The 18,513-nt window shown below is 47.9% G+C and overlaps 1 protein-coding gene across 1 annotated transcript in view; it reads right to left on the bottom strand.

Annotated features, from left to right (window-relative positions):
* Positions 1 to 18,513, bottom strand: part of WWC1 (WW and C2 domain containing 1) — a 126,668-nt gene that overhangs the window by 63,154 nt on the left and 45,001 nt on the right. Inside the window, 1 exon segment of the mRNA XM_005870618.2 lies at positions 6,556 to 6,665. Coding sequence (XP_005870680.1) covers positions 6,556 to 6,665 — 110 coding nt within the window.

The following is an 18,513-nucleotide window of genomic DNA, read 5'->3' as shown; positions in this document are numbered from 1 at the left end:
AATGGGTTAAACTTACTTACCTGTTATTCAACAAAGGCTCTTCACTTTGAAGCAAACAAACACAAAATAAACCAGGATCAATTTCCAAACCCAAAGTCAATCTGTCTGAGCATGGCTAGGAGAAAGACCAGAATTGAGTTCTAATCTAGGCAGAGGCTCAAGGACATTACAGATGCTTAAGGTCGTCTGTTTTGGTAAAGAGCAAAGTAAAGCAAAATAAATAATACTTCAGAGGATATGAAGAAATAGGAACCCCCATACTCTACCAGAAATGTAACATAGAAGAGCCTTAACTAGAGGGCTATCTGACCATGTACATTAAGAGCCTTAAAATGTTAACCCTTTGACCAATAATTCCCCTTATAGTAACTCATTATAATAATAAGTAATATAAGAAATTAAAGCAAAGATGCTTTTGTACAAAACCATGATAATATCAAAAATAAACAACAAGCACTTATTTGATATTTATTCTATACCAAGCACTATCCTAATTACTTTATATCTATTTACTCGTTCAATCCTTACACTACCTCTATAAAGGGGATTCTATTACTGCCCTCATCATACAAAAGAGAAAACAGAGAGAGGTTAAGTAACTTGCTCAAGGTCAAACAGAAAATAAATGCTCAAATAAGTATGTTATATTTACATGATACACTAATACAGCCATTTAAAAAAAATGTCCTTGAAAAAAATTAATAAAATGGAAAGGTGCTTATGATATAAAAGTGAGTGACAATACAGTGTACAAACTTCATAAATAATTCTATGTTTATCAAAATAAATATGGACATTCTCCAAAATATTAAGAGGACACTTAACAAATTATCAACAGTGATTTCATTTATTTTTTTAGTTATGTATACAATAAATATGTACAGTGGCAATTTGACTAAAAGCCATTAATTAAAAAAATAAAAAGGGATAGCTGGCAGCTGAACAGATGTAGAAGAGGTCAAAGCAATGTCAAAGAGCCAATGCCCATTGGCAATCCACTCCTCCGTCATTTTCCAGTTGGGGGGTGGAGTCAGAGGTGACTGACACACCAGAAATTCTATAATCATGGCCAGGTGGTGAACCCAGCCTGCAGACCGGTTTTACTTCGCCCAAAGAACTCTATTACTTTTCAAAGGAAACTTGGCCTGTCAGGATCAGGCTGAATATTGTTTTTAAAGTTTGTAACTTTTTAAAATTTATATTTTTTGAAAATATACTAAAAAATAAAACATAGGAAATGTTAACCCTTTGATCAATAATTCCCTCAATTGCAAATTTATAAAATAAGAAGTGAGAGTTCCCGTCTCTCTAATCCTATTCCCCAGAGGTAACTGCTGTTAAGAGCTCACACACTTGCAGATATTGTCCCCTACTTATCTACAAATTTGTTTTTATATATGTGTATCTATACACAAACTTATTTGTTTTTTGTTTAAATATGTTTTTCTTGATTTCAGAGAGGAAGGGAGAGGGAGAAATATCAATGATGAGAGAGAATACCTCCTGCACACCCCTACTGGGGATCCCATAACCGGGCATGTGCCCTTGACCCGAATGGAACCCAGGACCCTTCAGTCCGCAGGCCAACGCTCTATCACTCAGCCAAACCAGCTGGGGCCACAAACTTATTTTTAATGCAACGTGGTCCTGCATCATATATATTGGTCTGCAAGCTTTTCACCCTTCCTAGTAAGTGTATAAAGATTAACCTCAATTTTTAATAATTTTTTTAGTTGTATTACTGCTTATGTTTTTCACTTACCTCAATTGTTTAAAGGACAGCACAGTATTCCATGGTATGGTATTAGGTTTCTTTACGGTAGGGTACTAGTGGTTCCCCAGACCACTCATGGGAAACTTCTGAATTGTTCTCAATTCTTTTGCTACCACAGTCAATGCTGCAGTGAGGATTCTTACAAACATACTTCTGGGAACTTGTCTATTAATTGTGTAGGATAGAGTTCCTAAAAGAGGAACTACTGGCTCAGAGAATAAACACATTTACAATAGTAATAGTACCAAATTACCTTCAAAAGGTTGTACCAATTTTTATTCTCACAAAAAGCCCATGAGAGTGCCTTCCCCCCTACCTCCAATTCTCAGCAAAATTGCTGGAAAAAAAAAAAAGAAGTTGAGCGGGCTGGAGGGGGTCAATGGGGGGAAAAGGGGGACATATGTAATACTTTCAAGAATAAATTATTATTAAAAAAAAAAAAGTTGGTGCTTCATCCAGTAATTCTGAGTCCCCGCAGCATATGAGAATCAGCTGAGGAGCTTCAAAAAACAGAATCAAAGCCTCAACCCTGTCCCAGGACACGTGCAGCAGGTCCTCAAATCACGTCTTTTCGTTCCCTGTCATTTCACGTAATGCTGAAGAGCAGCCCTAGGAACTTAACTCCTGTATATCATTAGCCTACAATAAAATTGGTTTTGTTATACATACATTGCTTCGCAGAACACATGATGTGATCGCCAATCAAAACCCTCTAACCGTGATGAATGTAAATGGGAATACTGACATATGAAATAATGAGAATGGGTTATAATTTGGTTTTTGTTCTTTTGTTAATCCTCACCAGAGGATATTTTTTTCCCATTGATTTTTAGAGAGTGGAAGGGAAGGGGAGAGACAGAGAAACACTGATGTGAGAGAGACAGATCAATTGGTTGCCTCCCACACTCGCCCTGACCAGGGCCGGGAACCGGGCCTGCGACCGAGGTATGTGCCCTTGACTGGAATGGAACCCAGGACCCTTTAGTCCGAGGGCTGACGCTCTATCTACTGAGCCAAACCAGCTAGGGCGAGAATGGGTGATAATTTGGAAAAAGAACTGTCTGTATGTGCTGTTTCTAGTTCCTCTCCTCCATTTTCTTCCCAGACTCACGACTTTTGCCCCCAAGTCCTTGTCCAAAGCTGCCCTCCACAGTCAGGGTCACCAGTGTCTCCTGGGTTACTAAAGCTAGTGGTCAACTCTGAGGCCTCTTCATAGTTGACCTGACAGGGCTGACAACCCCCCGCCTTGATACACTTCCTTCCCGTGGCTGCCCAGACCCTCGGGTTTCCTCAAACCTTTCTGGTCACTCCTCAGAATCACTTGTTTTCCTCTTTTCCGCACCCTCTTACTGTCTGAGGACCCCATGGCTCATTCCTTGGTCTTTTTCAGTCTTGATATTTCCCTTTGGTAATCTCATCTGGCTTCATGTCTTGCAAATACTATTTATAGCCAACAACTCCAGTGCACGTATCTTCAGCCCCGATCTCTTTCCAAGCTCCAGATTCCTACAGCAAGCTGGCCAGCATCATTTCTCAGACGTGTAAGAGGCATGGAAGACTCAACATGCCCCAAAGAACCCTTGTTCCTCCTTCCTAAACCCACTCCTCCTGCAGTTTTCTCCATCCCATTGATGGCAACTCCATGGGGCCAGTTGCTGAGGTCCAATGAGAGTCACTCATTCCTCTTTCTTCCTCATCCCATATGCTATCTATCAGGAAGTCCTGTGGGTTCTGCCTTGAACATTCATTCATCCAGCATCTGGACACTTTTCACCACCTCCACGGCTATGGCTCTGCTCTGGGACTCTGTCCTCTGTCACCTGGACTGCTGCAATTGTCTCTCACAGGGTCTCCCTGCTCTGTCCTTACCCACAAAGGTCTATTGGTAGCACAGCAGCCAGAGTGACCCTTTTAAGACATAGAGCAGAACTTGCCACTCATCTGCTGGAAACTCTCCAATGGCTCCCATCTCACATGGGAGTAAAAGCCAGAAGAGTAAGGCAAATGGACCACCGCCCCATCTATCTCTGGTCTGATGCCCTTCCCCCTTTCCCTCACTCATTCTGCCTCCTTGCCATCCCTAAATGTGACTGCACCTTAGTTTTTGCTCTATGCTCTACTTGAAATGCTCCCTCACTCCTTAAAGTCTTAGCTCACTTCTCATTTTCTCAACAAGTCCTTCCCTGTCCTTGCCCCGTCATCCTCAAACACACCCAGTCCATTAGCCCCACGCTCTGCTTTCTTTTTCCCATAATGCTGATAATTGTCTAGTACATTACCTAATCTGCTTATTTATTCTGTTTATTTTCTCTTTTGCTGAAATGAAAGCTCTACAAGGGCAAGGATCATTGCCAGGGACTCTTATGTGTCTCAAGCTCCCAGGACAGAGCCTGGAACATTGCAGGTGGTAGGTGAATACTTGCTGAATGAATGAATGTCGGGTGGTAGATGTAATTGGTTGTTCAATTCTAACGTGTCTATAACTCTTAAGAGAGCAATTTCAGTCAATGATCTCAGAGTCCACGGCTCTGAATGCTTGGGCCTCGATGGTCATATTCATGCCACTGGCATCACGGGCTCCATCTACAGAGGTGGTGCCCTCTATCCAATGAGAGCACCTTCACACCAAAAGGAAACCAGTAGCCTGATAGCTGGTAAAACTACCATAGAGAATTCTCCCCACTCTGGCCCCTATGTACTCCCATCCCCCCATACACCCACCTCATATCTGCCATCATCCCCTCAAGAATAAACTCTGCCACGGCCTGCTACTCCTTCCTTCCTTCCTTTTTCCAATGTCTCCCAGAAGCACCTTAAAATCCCACTCCTGCCATCAGATTTTAATGAGGGGATGCACTCAGCAATTAGAAACAGGAAAGGCCTGATGAGGGCTCCTGCGCATCAGTGTTTAACCCAGCACGCCACGCAGCCCTCCCAGCATTAACCTCATTCCCCATGCACACCCAATTAGGCATATTTACTTCTCATTATCCAGTATGCAATCATGAGCATTAATAAAGAGCTCTGCTACCCCCAACAATGCAATTAATGTCATTAGCTGTCTCTCAGAAACTCTTCTACCCTTCGGTGCCAGGAGCGGTCCGCTCATTCATCCTTTCGTCACGCACTCAGGCACGTATGCCCTTTTCTACTCACTACGTGCCTTATCTAGGAGAACCTGCAACACTAGGTAAGTGGCTATGCTACAGGGTGATGAGGGGCACGACAAAGGTATGGCCAGGTGCTACTGAAACCCAGAGGAAGTGGATGGACAAGCACCCCTCTGCTCCCCAGCAGCGGTTCAAATCCCAGCTCTGCCATGTTTTAGCTCTGAGTATTCAGCGATGGATTACTACCTCTAAGTCCCATTTTTAAGATGGGGATAATCATCCTAACACCCCACAGGGTAGTTGGGAGGATTAAATGGGATGCTGCCTAGCTAGTGCCTTGCCCAGCATTGGCACAGAGTGTACGCTCAGTACATGGGCTAGAATTTGCTGCCCTATTCTCAGCCTTCAAGCTTTGCCAGGCATGTCCCACTTCATTCCATTCTCCTTTTGCCTGAAAGGATCAAGGAAATTCTCCAATTCGCAAGGTTGAGAGCGAGCCAGAAAATCCTCTTTCCTCACATGAATAAATGGGGCAGCAAATTTCAGAAGGCAGGAATACTCCTGGCCAAGAAGGTGCACAATGGATGAAGCCCAAGCACACTTGATTCTCCTGGCTCAGGGACTACAACCAGGGCTACTCCACCTGTCAGGCAGCATGCTTCTCCCTTTCTCAGCCTATTCCTCCATCATAGTCCCAGAGACAAAGACACCAGAAATCTTCATCTGCATCAGGATACCTGGATCACAGACAGGAAGTGAGGGTGGGCTGATTTGTATGATGGGCTAGAGACACACACACTCACACCACACCCCTATGAACACCTATGTGTGCACACTGCTGGGGGCTTGCTGGGGCTCTGGCTGCTCCAAAATGATCTGGCAATGACACATCTACCTTTATGAGGAAAAGAAGGTCTGTATGCACATAGGTTGATATATGTAGAAAAATGACATATCTATAATAATAAAAGCGTAATATGTTAATTAGACCAGACGTCCTTCCGGACGACCTTCCGAACAAAGCCAGGGCTGCGAGGGAAGCCCGGGTCCTGGGTGCCAGAGAGAAGCTGGTGCCGGTAGCTGGGGGAAGGAAGGCCTACTCGTGCACAAATTTCATGCATCGGGCCTCTAGTATGTATATACACATAAACACACAATTGGGAAATTTCTGGAACGATACACACAACATTGTCAGCAGTGGCTGCCTCTGTAGAATTGAGGAGATGATTTATGAGAGGGGGAGTTTCAGATTCTACTTAAAACCCTTCTAAACTGTTATTTTATATGAGCATACATTATCTATCTATACCCACGCTGACATCTCTACCTAACTGTACATAAAACAAAATACAGCTCAGTGGTTGGGCATCGACCTGTGAACCAGGAAGTTATGGTTCAATTCCCAGTCAGGGCACATGCCTGGGTTGTGGGCTTGATCCCCAGTCGTGCAGGAGGCAGCCAATCAATGACTCTCTTTCATCATTGATGTTTTTATCTCTCTCTCCCTCTCCTTTCCTCTCTTAAATCAATAAAGATATATTTTTAAAAAAGAAAAAAAAAACCCACAAAATACAATTTGGCTTCAAGAGCCTCTTCCAGACTTAGGAGGTGAGCGTGGAGGTAGAGGGTCGGGGAGAGGGGAGGAGGAAGGGAGGATGGCCAGGAACTTACTGGTGTTGTGGTCTATGAAGTAATCTCCAACCTGTGGGTCATACGCCTCTTCCCATCCTAGAGGCAGCTCATCGCTAATGCAGTCGGCGAAGGTGAGCGGTTTGGTGTACCTGGGGAGGAAGAGGAGAAAGACTCCATCAGCCTATGGTCCCCACAACCCTGCAACTCTTGGCCTCCATGCTACTCGGCACTGGCCCAACAGATCCCAAAACCTAGCAACGACACCAGATCCGTCCCTGTTGTCCCGGGAAGGTGAACACATGGAAGGAGCTAGGGAATCTGTGTCCCAGCTCCAACTGGTCACTAACTAGGGAGACATATGAGCAGGTCACCTTCCTTTTCTGGGCCTCCAGTTCTGCACCTCGACCCGAAGGGTTTGCAGGAAAGGGCTCGAAGGTCAAGGCTTGCTTTTGGACTTGGACTCCAGCCCTCTCTGGCTTCTCTGCCTGCAACTCCCTCGCCCGTCCCACCCCCAGTCTTCCTCCCAGCTCTATGGCACGGTGTCATGCCCACTTCCCCTCTGGAAACCTGACTTACTGCAGCATCTAGAATAGCAGATGCCCCCGCCCTGTGAGTTTGGCCAAGAGCCGTATTTCTTGCCTCCTGAGCTGGTTCCCAAATGCCTGTGCCCACTGCTGTCCTTCCCGAGACAATCCAGCCCCAACTGATCTTTTAACAATAACCACCCACTAAGTCCCCGTTCTGCCAAGAGTGAAGTGGCAGTAATCACTCGGTCTTGTGGCTAAGTCAGACAGACATGCAACTCACCCAACTAAAGGAACAAAGACACCACAAACTGCCAGTCAAGTATTACAGTCCGAGTGCCAGGAATCTAGACATACCCGTCCGCCTGAGTGGCCCCTCCAGACAGCTCCTGGGTTTCTACAGTTGCTGCCTTTGCCTAAAATACATATTCTCATCTCCTCCCTCTCCTGTCTGCTCCCAACCCACTCCCAGTTACAGACTCCCAGAGACTGCTTCACCGGTCTTTCTGCAGACTGGCAAACTGAGGTCCAATGGGACAGGAAGAAAGATGACTGCGATGAGGTCTACGATCCTGATCAAGAACTTCCCTCCAAGCCCTGGCTTGGGTGGCTCAGTTGGTTGAGCCTTGTCCCATGCACCAAAAAGGCGCAGGTTTGATTCGGGGTCAGGGCACATGCCTGAGATGCAGGTTTGATACCCAGTAGGGGGCATGCAGGAGGCAGCCAATTGGTGTTTCTCTGTCACAGGATGACTGCGATGAGGTCTACGATCCTGATCAAGAACTTCCCTCCAAGCCCTGGCTTGGGTGGCTCAGTCGGTTGAGCCTTGTCCCATGCACCAAAAAGGCGCAGGTTTGATTCGGGGTCAGGGCACATGCCTGAGATGCAGGTTTGATACCCAGTAGGGGGCATGCAGAAGGCAGCCAATTGATGTTTCTCTGTCACATTGATGATTCTCTCTCTCTAAAATCAATAAAAACTTTGTGGTTTTTGTTGTTGTTTTTTAAAGAACTTCCCTTCAAGCCAAAGGAATCCACCCTCTCTCTTATCCTGTGCAATCTCCTTCTAAATCAAACTTGAAGCAAAATACCTGGGGGAAAGAAAGGCTGAAGGGTCCCTGGTGGAGAGACCTGGTGCATTTATGAGCTCTGCATATCCACGGTCTGGTAGGCTGTACAAATACCGATTGACCGAATTCCTGGCACTCTGACTCAAAAGTCCTGTTAGTTGGAAATTTACTGCTCTATTGTAGGAGACAATGAGGATGAGGCCAGAGGTATATATGACATGCAACAGGCTAATCACCATTAAATGAGGGTTCAATAAGCATCATTTCCATTAGCTGTGTGAGTCTGGCAACTTAACCTCTCTGAGACTCAGTATATTCATCTGTGAAGTGGGGACAATAATCATTCTCCCGGGTGTCGGTTGGCTTAAATAAGGCCATGCTTATAAGAACATTTAGCACAGATCCCGCTACAAATGAGTGCACAAAAAAACATTAGTTACTATTATCCCCATTCCCCACACAGGGAAACTGAGGCTAAGAAAGACTAAATAATATTCTCAGTGTCAAAGACCAAGCTGGGATTTCAAGCAAGGCAATGTATCGCCAGAGCCCCTGCGGTGAGCTAAAAGGTCCTCTTGAAAGCTGACATCTTCAATGCATCTCCTGAGCCCCAAGGCAAATCACACAGGTGATGGATGGGGCCTTTCTTCAGCTAAAAACGCTCTTTGCTCACTCACTCCCTCTGGGGACCCCTGTGCTGGTCTGGGTAAAGTTCCTGCGAGGCTGCCTGCAGCCCACCCAGCCCCACCCCATACTCTGCTCAGATTTCAGAAACAGAAGGCCACTTCCAGCAGTGTCTCCCCCACTCCAACATCTCTCAGTGTTTGCCCCCTCTTCCTTATGGAGAATGAACCAATGCCCAAGAGCCAAAGCTCATCCCACGTCATTTCATCCAACAAATCTTTGAAAGGGTCCCTGAAGGAACTCTCCCCCAAGGCATACACGGTGAGCTACTCCATCACTGAGGACAGGTAAGCTGTGAGGGAATAGGCATGCTCGCACCAACCACACTCAGACCTTTCCTTCGGGCTCATTCCTCGCCCTGCACTCCCCCAGCCTGGCTGTGGAGATATAAATCTTATTATACAACCAGTTTGCAACCCAGAAAACCAAGAGGCTATGTCCCTTCCCGACCGCTGCCCAGAATATGTGTGAGGATTATCACCTTTCAAAATTCCTCGCTGGGAATTGATGAAATAATGTCATCAATGGTGCACCTGAGCAAGAGAACCCTGTGTCCCTCACAGTTCGCTCTCAATAAGTATCTGTAGGAGCCCTGTGTCCCCCACAATTCGCTCTCAATAAGTATCTGAAGTGCATACGATCATGTATATGTAGGAACAAAAATAACAATGTATTCTATATTTTGCTAAAATGGAAGGATGCTATACGAAAGAAAACTGTTGAAAGAGAAGATATACAGGATACTATTATGTATATTTTGCCCGAAAAAGTGTGTGTGTCTGTGTGTGTATGTGTGTAGAAGAAAAATTAGAAAGATAGACATTAAAAGGTTATCTCGGTACAGAGATTTCAATGAAATTTAAGTGTTTTTTTTAAAATATATTTTATTGATTTTTTACGGAGAGGAAGGGAGAGGGATAGAGAGTTAGAAACATTGATGAGAGAGAAACATCGACCAGCTGCCTCCAGCACCACCCCCACTGGGGATGTGCCTGCAACCAAGGTACATGCCCTTGACTGGAATCGAACCTGGGACCCTTGAGTCTGCAGGCCGATGCTCTATCCACTGAGCCAAACCAGTTAGGGCGAAATTTAAGTTTTTTATCCTTTTTAAAATTAATTTTTCTGTAATGTTCACTTGTTAATCATAATTAAAATACTTATTAATGGCTAAATCTAGGCCTAGAAAGCAAATCATATACAACATGTTTCCTCTCTGGAGAGCATCATCACAGCTACATCACAGAGTTGGGCCATCCTGCAGTATAACCTGAAGTACTGCCTGATTCCCAAACCTAGGCTTTGCTAACAAAAATTCACGAGACCCTGTGAGTCTCAGAACAATCTGGAATGCAGCGTCAGCTCCGCCAGAGATACAGAGGACCAAGTGGGACCACAGGGAAGCCTGCAGCAGGCCCCAGGCACGGAGCTCTGGCCCACTTGCACCTTCAGCTTCTACGCCTTCCTAGGAGCATATTCAGTACACGTGGGTAACACACGCTGCTTAATGAAAAGGCAGCTAAGTGTTTCAAAGTCATCGACACAAGTGATTCACTGAGCTCTCTGTGTGTGACACGAGGAGCGGGGAGAGGCCGAGGGAAGCATCAACAATGCAATCATTTTTCCAGCAAAACATGACCCACGGACTGTCCCAGCCTCGGCCACTGAGAAGTCAGAGCTGAAATAATGTTGGCTGCAAGCATCACTAATGTGACCGACATGTGGATGAGGGGGAGATGCTGAGTCCAACTTGCAGCAAATGTAGACATTGTGCCTAAGAGGGCTAAAAAAAAATAACAATAATAAAGTGAATAAAGAGGACCCAAAGTTAGAAGGGGAGGGCAGGAGGAGAAAGGACAGCTTTGGTTTGATATTCAGGGTTCCCTTCAAAGGGACCATGGGGGAAGCCAGGGGGCTGATATCCGGCCGCCCAGAGCTCTTCCATTGGGAGACTATGCAACTTAACAAGAAACCTGGACAGCGAGAACCTCTCAGGAACAAACGCCAAGAGGGAGATGAATTATTCAGTGTGCAGAGACGTGCCGTTCAGACAGGATGAAGAGAAGCGATTTTAGCTGCACGGGGATTTAAACACACATACGTATACACACGTGCATGTGCACGCACGCACACACACACACACACACACACACACACACACACACACACCCATTACTGCCAGGGAGGAACTGTTTAAACCAGTGCCCCCTGGGAAACTGCGGGTACTTCTCTGGTTTATAATGTTTCCCTTTGGGCAAGCGCCAAGAATGTGAGCTGGGAAGAGATGTCAGCTTTCAGATGTGGCCAGGACTTGGGGGGCTTGCCCCCACCCCCTGTGATGAAGTGATCACCCCACCCTAGGCCGGTGCAATCCCAGGCTCCAGCCTCCACGGCCTGGGCTGCAGAAAACCCCAATATGAAATCAAATGACCCAAAGGCTGGAAGGGCGAGAGGGAGGGAGGGTAGAGAGGGTGCCGAGTGAGAACTCGTTCTGCCTCTGCTTAATTACCAACCTGTGAAGGGACACAAACATTCCAGGATGTTTCACAACAGGCCCTCCTGGAAAAGGGGCCCGGAAGTGTCGCCTTGGATACAGGAAGGTCCTGCCAGATCACCCTACACCGGGCACACCTGTCCCGCTCCCAGCTCCATGGGCTGTGGGAGAGGGCCCGGGAGCAGGCTGCCACGGCTGGCGGGCGGGCGGGCATTTAGCATTCAGACCGCGTGTCTTTTCTCAGGAGGCAGCTCAGAGGAGAAGCGGGAAGGCTTCTGCCAAGTCTAACACTGGGTGGTGATTCTCTGGGGCCTGAGGAACGCAGAACGTATCTTTCATGTTTCTGGTGCTTCCCGAGCGATCCCAACACTTCCCACAGTAACCTCTTTATCAAGTCCAGCAGGATGCTGGCCCCGACCCCGCACTCTCCAGGGGCCAGCTGGGAGGGACAACTTTCTAAAGGGCTCTCCAGACTGGGCGCCAAGAACTGTCCAAACTTTCAGCCGAACCTCTCCCGCCGGTTCTTCCCGCCCAGGGGTGTTTCACACACATAGTTCCCATACCTTAGATTTCACACCCATCACGTGCCTTTGCCTCCGGCTGCTGCACAGAATCATTTCCGGGGAGCCCTTCACCTTTCACACCTTGGAGACTGGAGTGGGCTCTCCTTCCTTCCCTTAACTCAGTTCTGTTCAAACACTTTCATTCATTCATTTTAACAAATCTGGGGATGATAAAAGTAACCATCGCCCAAGTTTGCCAGGAGGGCGGAGCACACGACACACAGGTGAACCTCATCAATAAATGCCAGCTGCAGAGTGGACGAGACAGTGCCTGGCCTTCATGCTGCAGCCGGGGGGACACCCCAGCCTGGACGTGAACTGACATGGTCATTTCAGCCACGCACTGTAATTCAGAAAAAAGACAACTGGAACCCTAGCCGGTTTGGCTCAGTGGATAGAGCGTCGGCCCAAGAACTGAAGGGTCCCGGGTTCGATTCTGGTCAAGGGCACGCAGGTACCTCAGTTGCAGGCTTGGTCCCTGGCCCTGGTCCAGGCATGTGCGGGAGGCAACCAATCGATGTGTCTCTCTCACATCGATGTTTTTCTCTCTGTCTCTCCCTCTCCCTTCCACTCTATCTAAAAATCAATGGAAAAATATCCTGGGGTGAGGATTAACAAAAACCAAACAAACAAGCAAAAAAAAACAAACAAACCCCACAACAGGATCAAGTGTAAAGGGGCAGGTGGCTATGGGAAGCTTCCGGTAGGAGATCTTCGGAGGGAGACCAGATAGACCGGGGTGGGGGTGGGGAGGCAAAGGGAGCAGCCAGCATGCAGGCTCTGGGGCGGGACATTAAAGATGGCCCATCTCTGAGGCAGAGAGGGGCAGAGCTGGGCTTTCAGGGGCCTGGGGCCCCTCGTAAGGACTTTAAGCACCACCCCCTTGCCCAGCTGCAGAAAGTGACCTGGAGAACCTCCCTGCCTCACCCTCCCCTCCGCTCTCTTCTTTTCTTCCCCATTTCTTTTCTTTTCTTTTTTTTTAGTATGTTTTTACTAGAGGCCTGGTGCACAAATTTGTGCACTGGTGGGATCCCTAGGCCTGGCCTGTGCCCTCTCCCAATCTGGGACCCCTCAGGGGATGTCGGACGGCCAGTTTCGGCCCGATCCCCGAAGGCCAGGCCGAGAGACCCCACTGGGCCTCTAGTATGCATGTAAGATCTTTGGTTACTCTCTTCCCACCCTCCCCCTCCCCCCTTCCCTCTGAGATTCATCAGTCTGTTCCATGTTTCCATGCCTGTGCTTTGAGCATCTGCTCCCTGGTGGTCAGTGCGTGTCATAGCTACCAGTTGAACGGTTGAACGGTCGCTTAGGCTTTTATATATATAGATTGATTTGAGAGAGAGAAGAAGGGAGAGGATAAGAGAGAAACATCGATGAGAAAGAAACATCATCAATCGGCTGCCTCCTGCACTCCCCCTGCTGGGGATTGAGCCTGCAACCCAGGCATGTGCCCTGACCAGGAATCGAGCTAGTGACCTCCTGATTCATGGGTCAATGCTCAACCACTGAGCCACACCGGCTGGGCTCCCCATTTCACTACTCTTTCAAGCAGCCAGAATTTACTGTATGGACACAACAGCTCAGTCCTGTGCCAGGCACCACAGGGGCTCAGATGTTTGGATAAGCCTTGTTTCTGCCTTCAGGAGCCTGGGGTCAGGCCAGGGAGTCAAGGCTTGCCCTAAAAGCAGGAAGGTGACAGTATATGTGGCAGTTACATGACCTGAGACCGTGGACCACAGAAAATTAGCGGACGCAAGGACAGCTAATAAGGTGCTGCATCTGCCGTACAGACCGAAAGACCAAGGAATGGGGAGAAGAGGGAGACAGAGGCAACGGGGTGTAGTCAGGGGAGGCTGGAGAAGAAAGGGAACAGTGATGGATTTCACGGTTAATGGGGAGACAGGGCCGATGCTACCCACGAGGCTCAGAAAGCAGTGAAACTCGGCTGAAACCCACGCTCCACCCCTTGCACCACCGTGGGTGGTGTTACGTAACCTGGTTGGGAGGCGTTTCCTTCTCTGTGAAACTGAGAAATCTCAATCTCATAAGGGTGTTGTGGGGATTAAGTGAGATAACCCACATAAAGTGCTGAGCACAGGGCCTGGCATGGAATAGCTCTCAGTAAAATGAGGGAAGTCAACGCAACCTATTGAGCGACTTCTGTGCTCTGTGTACCGTGAGAATCGGGTCACTTTTAGGACTGAGATGTTAGCGATCATCATATTATCACCATCATCATCATCATTCTTCATCCCAAGAGATACCCAGTGGTGGTTAAAACGCACAGGCTGCAGCGTCAGCCCCCTGAGTCCGTGCAGGCTGTCCCTGCCTCGCTCTGTCCCCTGGGGCATGAACCCACCCTGCCTGAATCTGCTTCTTCCTGTGCAAGGGGCTGCTCAGAGTGACCACCTGGTCCAAATGAGCAGTGCTGAGCCCATGGCTCGCAGGGCTCAACCGACATTAGCTGTTATTGTGAGTCAGGTATTATCTGCCTATTTTCATGATGGGGAAACGGGAGCAAAGTTACTGTCCACGCACATAGCCTACAAGCCCTGTGCATCCCCACAGCCCTTTCCCGGGAAGCTGGTCTCTGACTCTCTCCTTGGAAATTAAACCAGAGAAGATGGGAAATGGCAGCTGGAGGGGACTCGGCTCTCAAAATCTGCTCTCTGAGGGAGGTGGTCACACCAGGAATTTCCAAGTTCTCTGTCTCTGAAAATCTCCCCATTCTCTCCCTCCACGCTCAAAACACCTGTCTCAACATTCTGGTTTTTCGACCCCTACTTCTCCTTGCTTCGCTGATTTGGTTGGGCTGGTTTATCCAGAAACTCTCCTGGCCTAGTCACTCCCACTCCTGGAATTCTTTTCTGGGGAAAAGAAGAGGCGGCAGAGAACTGGAGGGAAGGTTCCAGACTGCTCTCCCAGTCAGTCCCCTTCTCGTCTTCAAACCAGTGGCTCATCTTCATCTGCCCTGCTGAGTTCTTGGCATCACACACCTCAAAACTGGGCCTGTCCCCTTCCTCCTCCGCCTTCTCCATGTCTCGCTGCCTCCAGCTCACTGACACCTTGCTGAATCTGGGCTGCTATTCCTCTCCGTGGCTCGCTTACTAGGATTTAAGATTACAGCTCTTGTGAACCAGATCATGGATTCAAATAGGAATGGCCAACTAACTACAGGAGGGCCAAATTCAGCCTGTAGACACCTTTGTCTACTACAGGGTGGGGCAGGTAGACAGCCCCCCTGCTGTCCAAAGTGTTACTCCTGCCTCTCGTCTTATCAAGATGCAGCACTGAACGGCCGTTAACTGAGGGCCCTGGAGCCAGACTCCCTGGGTTTGAATCCAGGCTCTGTCCCTTTCCAACTGTGTGACCTTGGAGAAGATAGTTAAACTCTCTGTAGCTCAGTTTTCACATGTGCAAATATAGAAAAAAAAAAAACACCCACCAAAACATTTATTGAGCATTCACTATGTGCCAGGAACTAATCCAAGCAGTTTACAGACGTTAACTCACTTGGCCATCATAACACCCCTTCCAGGTAGGCACCATTCAGACCTATCTCACAGTGTCCTTTGACGATCAAATGAGATAATTCCTGAAACAACACTCTGGTACATGATGTGAATACAATAAGTGTGAGCCAATTCATTACCATCCTTTTCACTGCTATCCAAATGAGGCCCCTGATGCAGGAGCGTTAAAGAATGTTAAAATTGAGCCCTGGCCGGGTGGCTCGGTTAATTGGAGCGTCGTCCCATACACCAAAAGGTTGCGGGTTCAATTCCCGGTCAGGGCACATTCCTAGGGCGCGGGTTCAATCTCCAGTCAGAGCATGTACGGGAGGCAACTGATCAATGTTTCTCTCTCACATCGATGTTTCTCTCTCTAAAATCAATAAAATAATATAAAAAGCATATCCTTACCCAGCTGGTGTGACTCCATGGTTGAGCGTTGATCTATGAACCAGAGGTTATGGTTTGATTCTGGTCAGGGCACGTGCCTGGGTTTCAGGCTCGATCCCCAGTGTGGCGTGCAGGAGGCAGCCCATCAATGATTCTCTCTCATCACTAATATTTCTATCTCTCTCTCCCTCTCCCTTCCTCTTTGAAATCAATAACAATACTTAAAAACAGAAACAACACATATCCTTGGGTGAGGATTAAGACTCTAATTCCTTTGTTTCATTGGTGAGAAAACTGAGGCACAGAGATAAAAACTTGTCCAGGGCCACCCAGGGGCAGTGACAGGGCTGAGACTAAAACCTGGGGACCAGCCCCAGACCTGCACCACACGCATGACACCAAGAGACCAAGTCAGCCTGGGGCTGGGTTAGGATCCATCTGAAAGGCGGTGAGTATCTGAACAGCCTCCGAGAGATAGTTACTGCTAGCCTTTTCTGGGTTACATGAGTTATATAATAGGTATAACCTCATTAGACTGGAAGAATAATTATCACTGAACCCATAGGAAACTATGAAGCTCCCATTCATGCAGAGAAAATGCTGGGAGATAGACCCTTCACTATGCTCATTGGAGGGTAATTTCCTGAAAGTCCAAGAGCAGAGAGTCGAGTACCTGGTTTACATGGTTGCCCCTTATCCGGCTCCACCCCAGCTCCATCCTCAATCCCGAATTGGGAGTTAGGTTACAGAAGTTCTGTGCCCAGCCCTGGCGGGTACTGCTCAATGGTTGGAGTGTTGGCCCACGCACTGAAGGGTCACAGGTTGGATTCCCGGTCAAGAGCACATACCTGGGTTGCAGGTTCAATCTCTAGCCCCAGTCCGGGTTCATGTGGAAGGCAACCAATTGATCTGTCTCTCTCACATCAATGTTTCTCTCTCTCTCTCCCTCCCTTCCTCCTTCCCTCCCTCAAAAATCAATGGAAAAAAATATTCTCCAGTGAGGATTAACAAAAAACAAACAAAAATATAGTTCTGTGCTCAACAGAAAGGGCCAACAGGACCAAATAGGACTCCCAGTTCCCATCCTTCTTAGCTGGGCACATTCCTTCCCCAGCTCTAAGCCTGTGTCCCCACAGGTATAGAACAGGCAGGGAAATCTGCCTCGCGGGTTCTCACAGGATTCCATGCACTGGAACCTGGGAGTGGCTCAGCACGGCACTTGCCACACACCCTGGGCAGGCAGGCATGCACAGCTCCTCCTGTCGGGATTTAGGAGCCTGAGGGCACTCAACCCCCAGCTTCATGGGGTCCGGTCCCACGAGCTGGGTTTCCAAGAGTCTTCCCAGGGGCTGGGCTGTCTGGGAGCATCCAGCACTAAGAGCAAAAGTTGCCGCACACCCTTGCCTGGAATTTGGCCATTTCTCTGTTTCTTGAGCTCCGACTCTGACCCCAGGCCTGCAGCCTGAGGAGCTGTTCCTGCTAGAAACGGAATTGGCTGCGGAGGTTTCTCCAGAATCCTGCCTCACCTCGCGCCCCTTCCATGGCAGCAGGGTCTATACGGAGCACTGGGAGGGGATTGACAGGGTCTGGATTTGAATCCTGCCACCAGATCAGCCACGCTCTTGGGCAGGGCATGTACCCTCTCTGGGCTTCCCATCTGGAATACAAGGTCTCTGGGGCTCCCTTGCAGTGTTCGCCTTCTGAAGTCTACTGTCTGGCCTGCGTGTCCCATAGGGGCATTGTGAGATTGCAAAGAAATAATAATTAAGACGTCTTTCACTGAAGGCCAATTAAGTACGAGGCATTGCACCATCTGCTATACGTAAAAGAAGTCATTCCCAAATACTACCACCCTCATTTAACCAACAAGGCAACTGATGCCTAACAGTGATAGTAATAATGATGAATAATAAAAGCTACATTTCATTGAGTGTAACTGAGTGTATACCAAGTACCTGACACTATTCAGGGTCCCTTCCATAGACTCTCCACCATTCCAAGCTGCACCTTTGTAAATGCGTTTTAACATCTCCGAAATGGGGGTGTGTGTGTTACCACTGCTGACACCTTACAACGCTGTCAGCCAGGAGCTGTGGCGGCCTGTGTGTGCACAGACATGAAAGGTGTCATTGGGATAAAATCACAGAGACAACTGTGGAGCACTTTTAACCCCTGGAAACCAGATGGTTGCGGGGAAGGGCGGAGGAGGCGGGGAGCAACCTGTTTAGCAGCATTCCAGGAGCAGGAGTGCAAAGTAGGCTAACTCTGCATAATTGCCACGCTGGCCTCCGGGCCCAGCTCCCAAGCTTTGAATTCCTCTGGTCCTCATAACAGGGCTGCTGCACCTCCACTCTGGAGGGCACCAGGGACAATATCAAAAAGCACAGACAGCAATCATTTGTGACTCCACAGAATTGGATTTAGAATAGGAAGGCGTTTTAGGAACAATGGAGCTTGGTTTTATTTATGTGTTTCTTTGCTTTTATTTTTTTTTGTATGTATTAAAAAAAAATCTAAGTTTGAAAGGTTTATTTCAATGAGTAATAAACATTCTCGTTAATTTAAAAACTCTGGGTTTAGTTGGGAGCATTTTGTCCTTTCTTAGTGGCACACAAAACAGTGGTGCTGCTGAAACCGGTTTGGCTCAGTGGATAGAGCGTCGGCCTGCGGACTGAAAGGTCCCAGGTTCGATTCCGCTCAAGGGCATGTACCTGGGTTGCAGGCACATCCCCAGTGGGGAGATGTGCAGGAGGCAGCTGAT

Source organism: Myotis brandtii, unplaced genomic scaffold (genome assembly GCF_000412655.1).
Source record: "Myotis brandtii unplaced genomic scaffold, ASM41265v1 scaffold32, whole genome shotgun sequence".
NCBI lineage: Eukaryota > Metazoa > Chordata > Mammalia > Chiroptera > Vespertilionidae > Myotis > Myotis brandtii.
The sequence above is the reverse complement of the archived record's forward strand: the minus strand, read 5'-3'. Positions and strand labels throughout refer to the sequence as shown.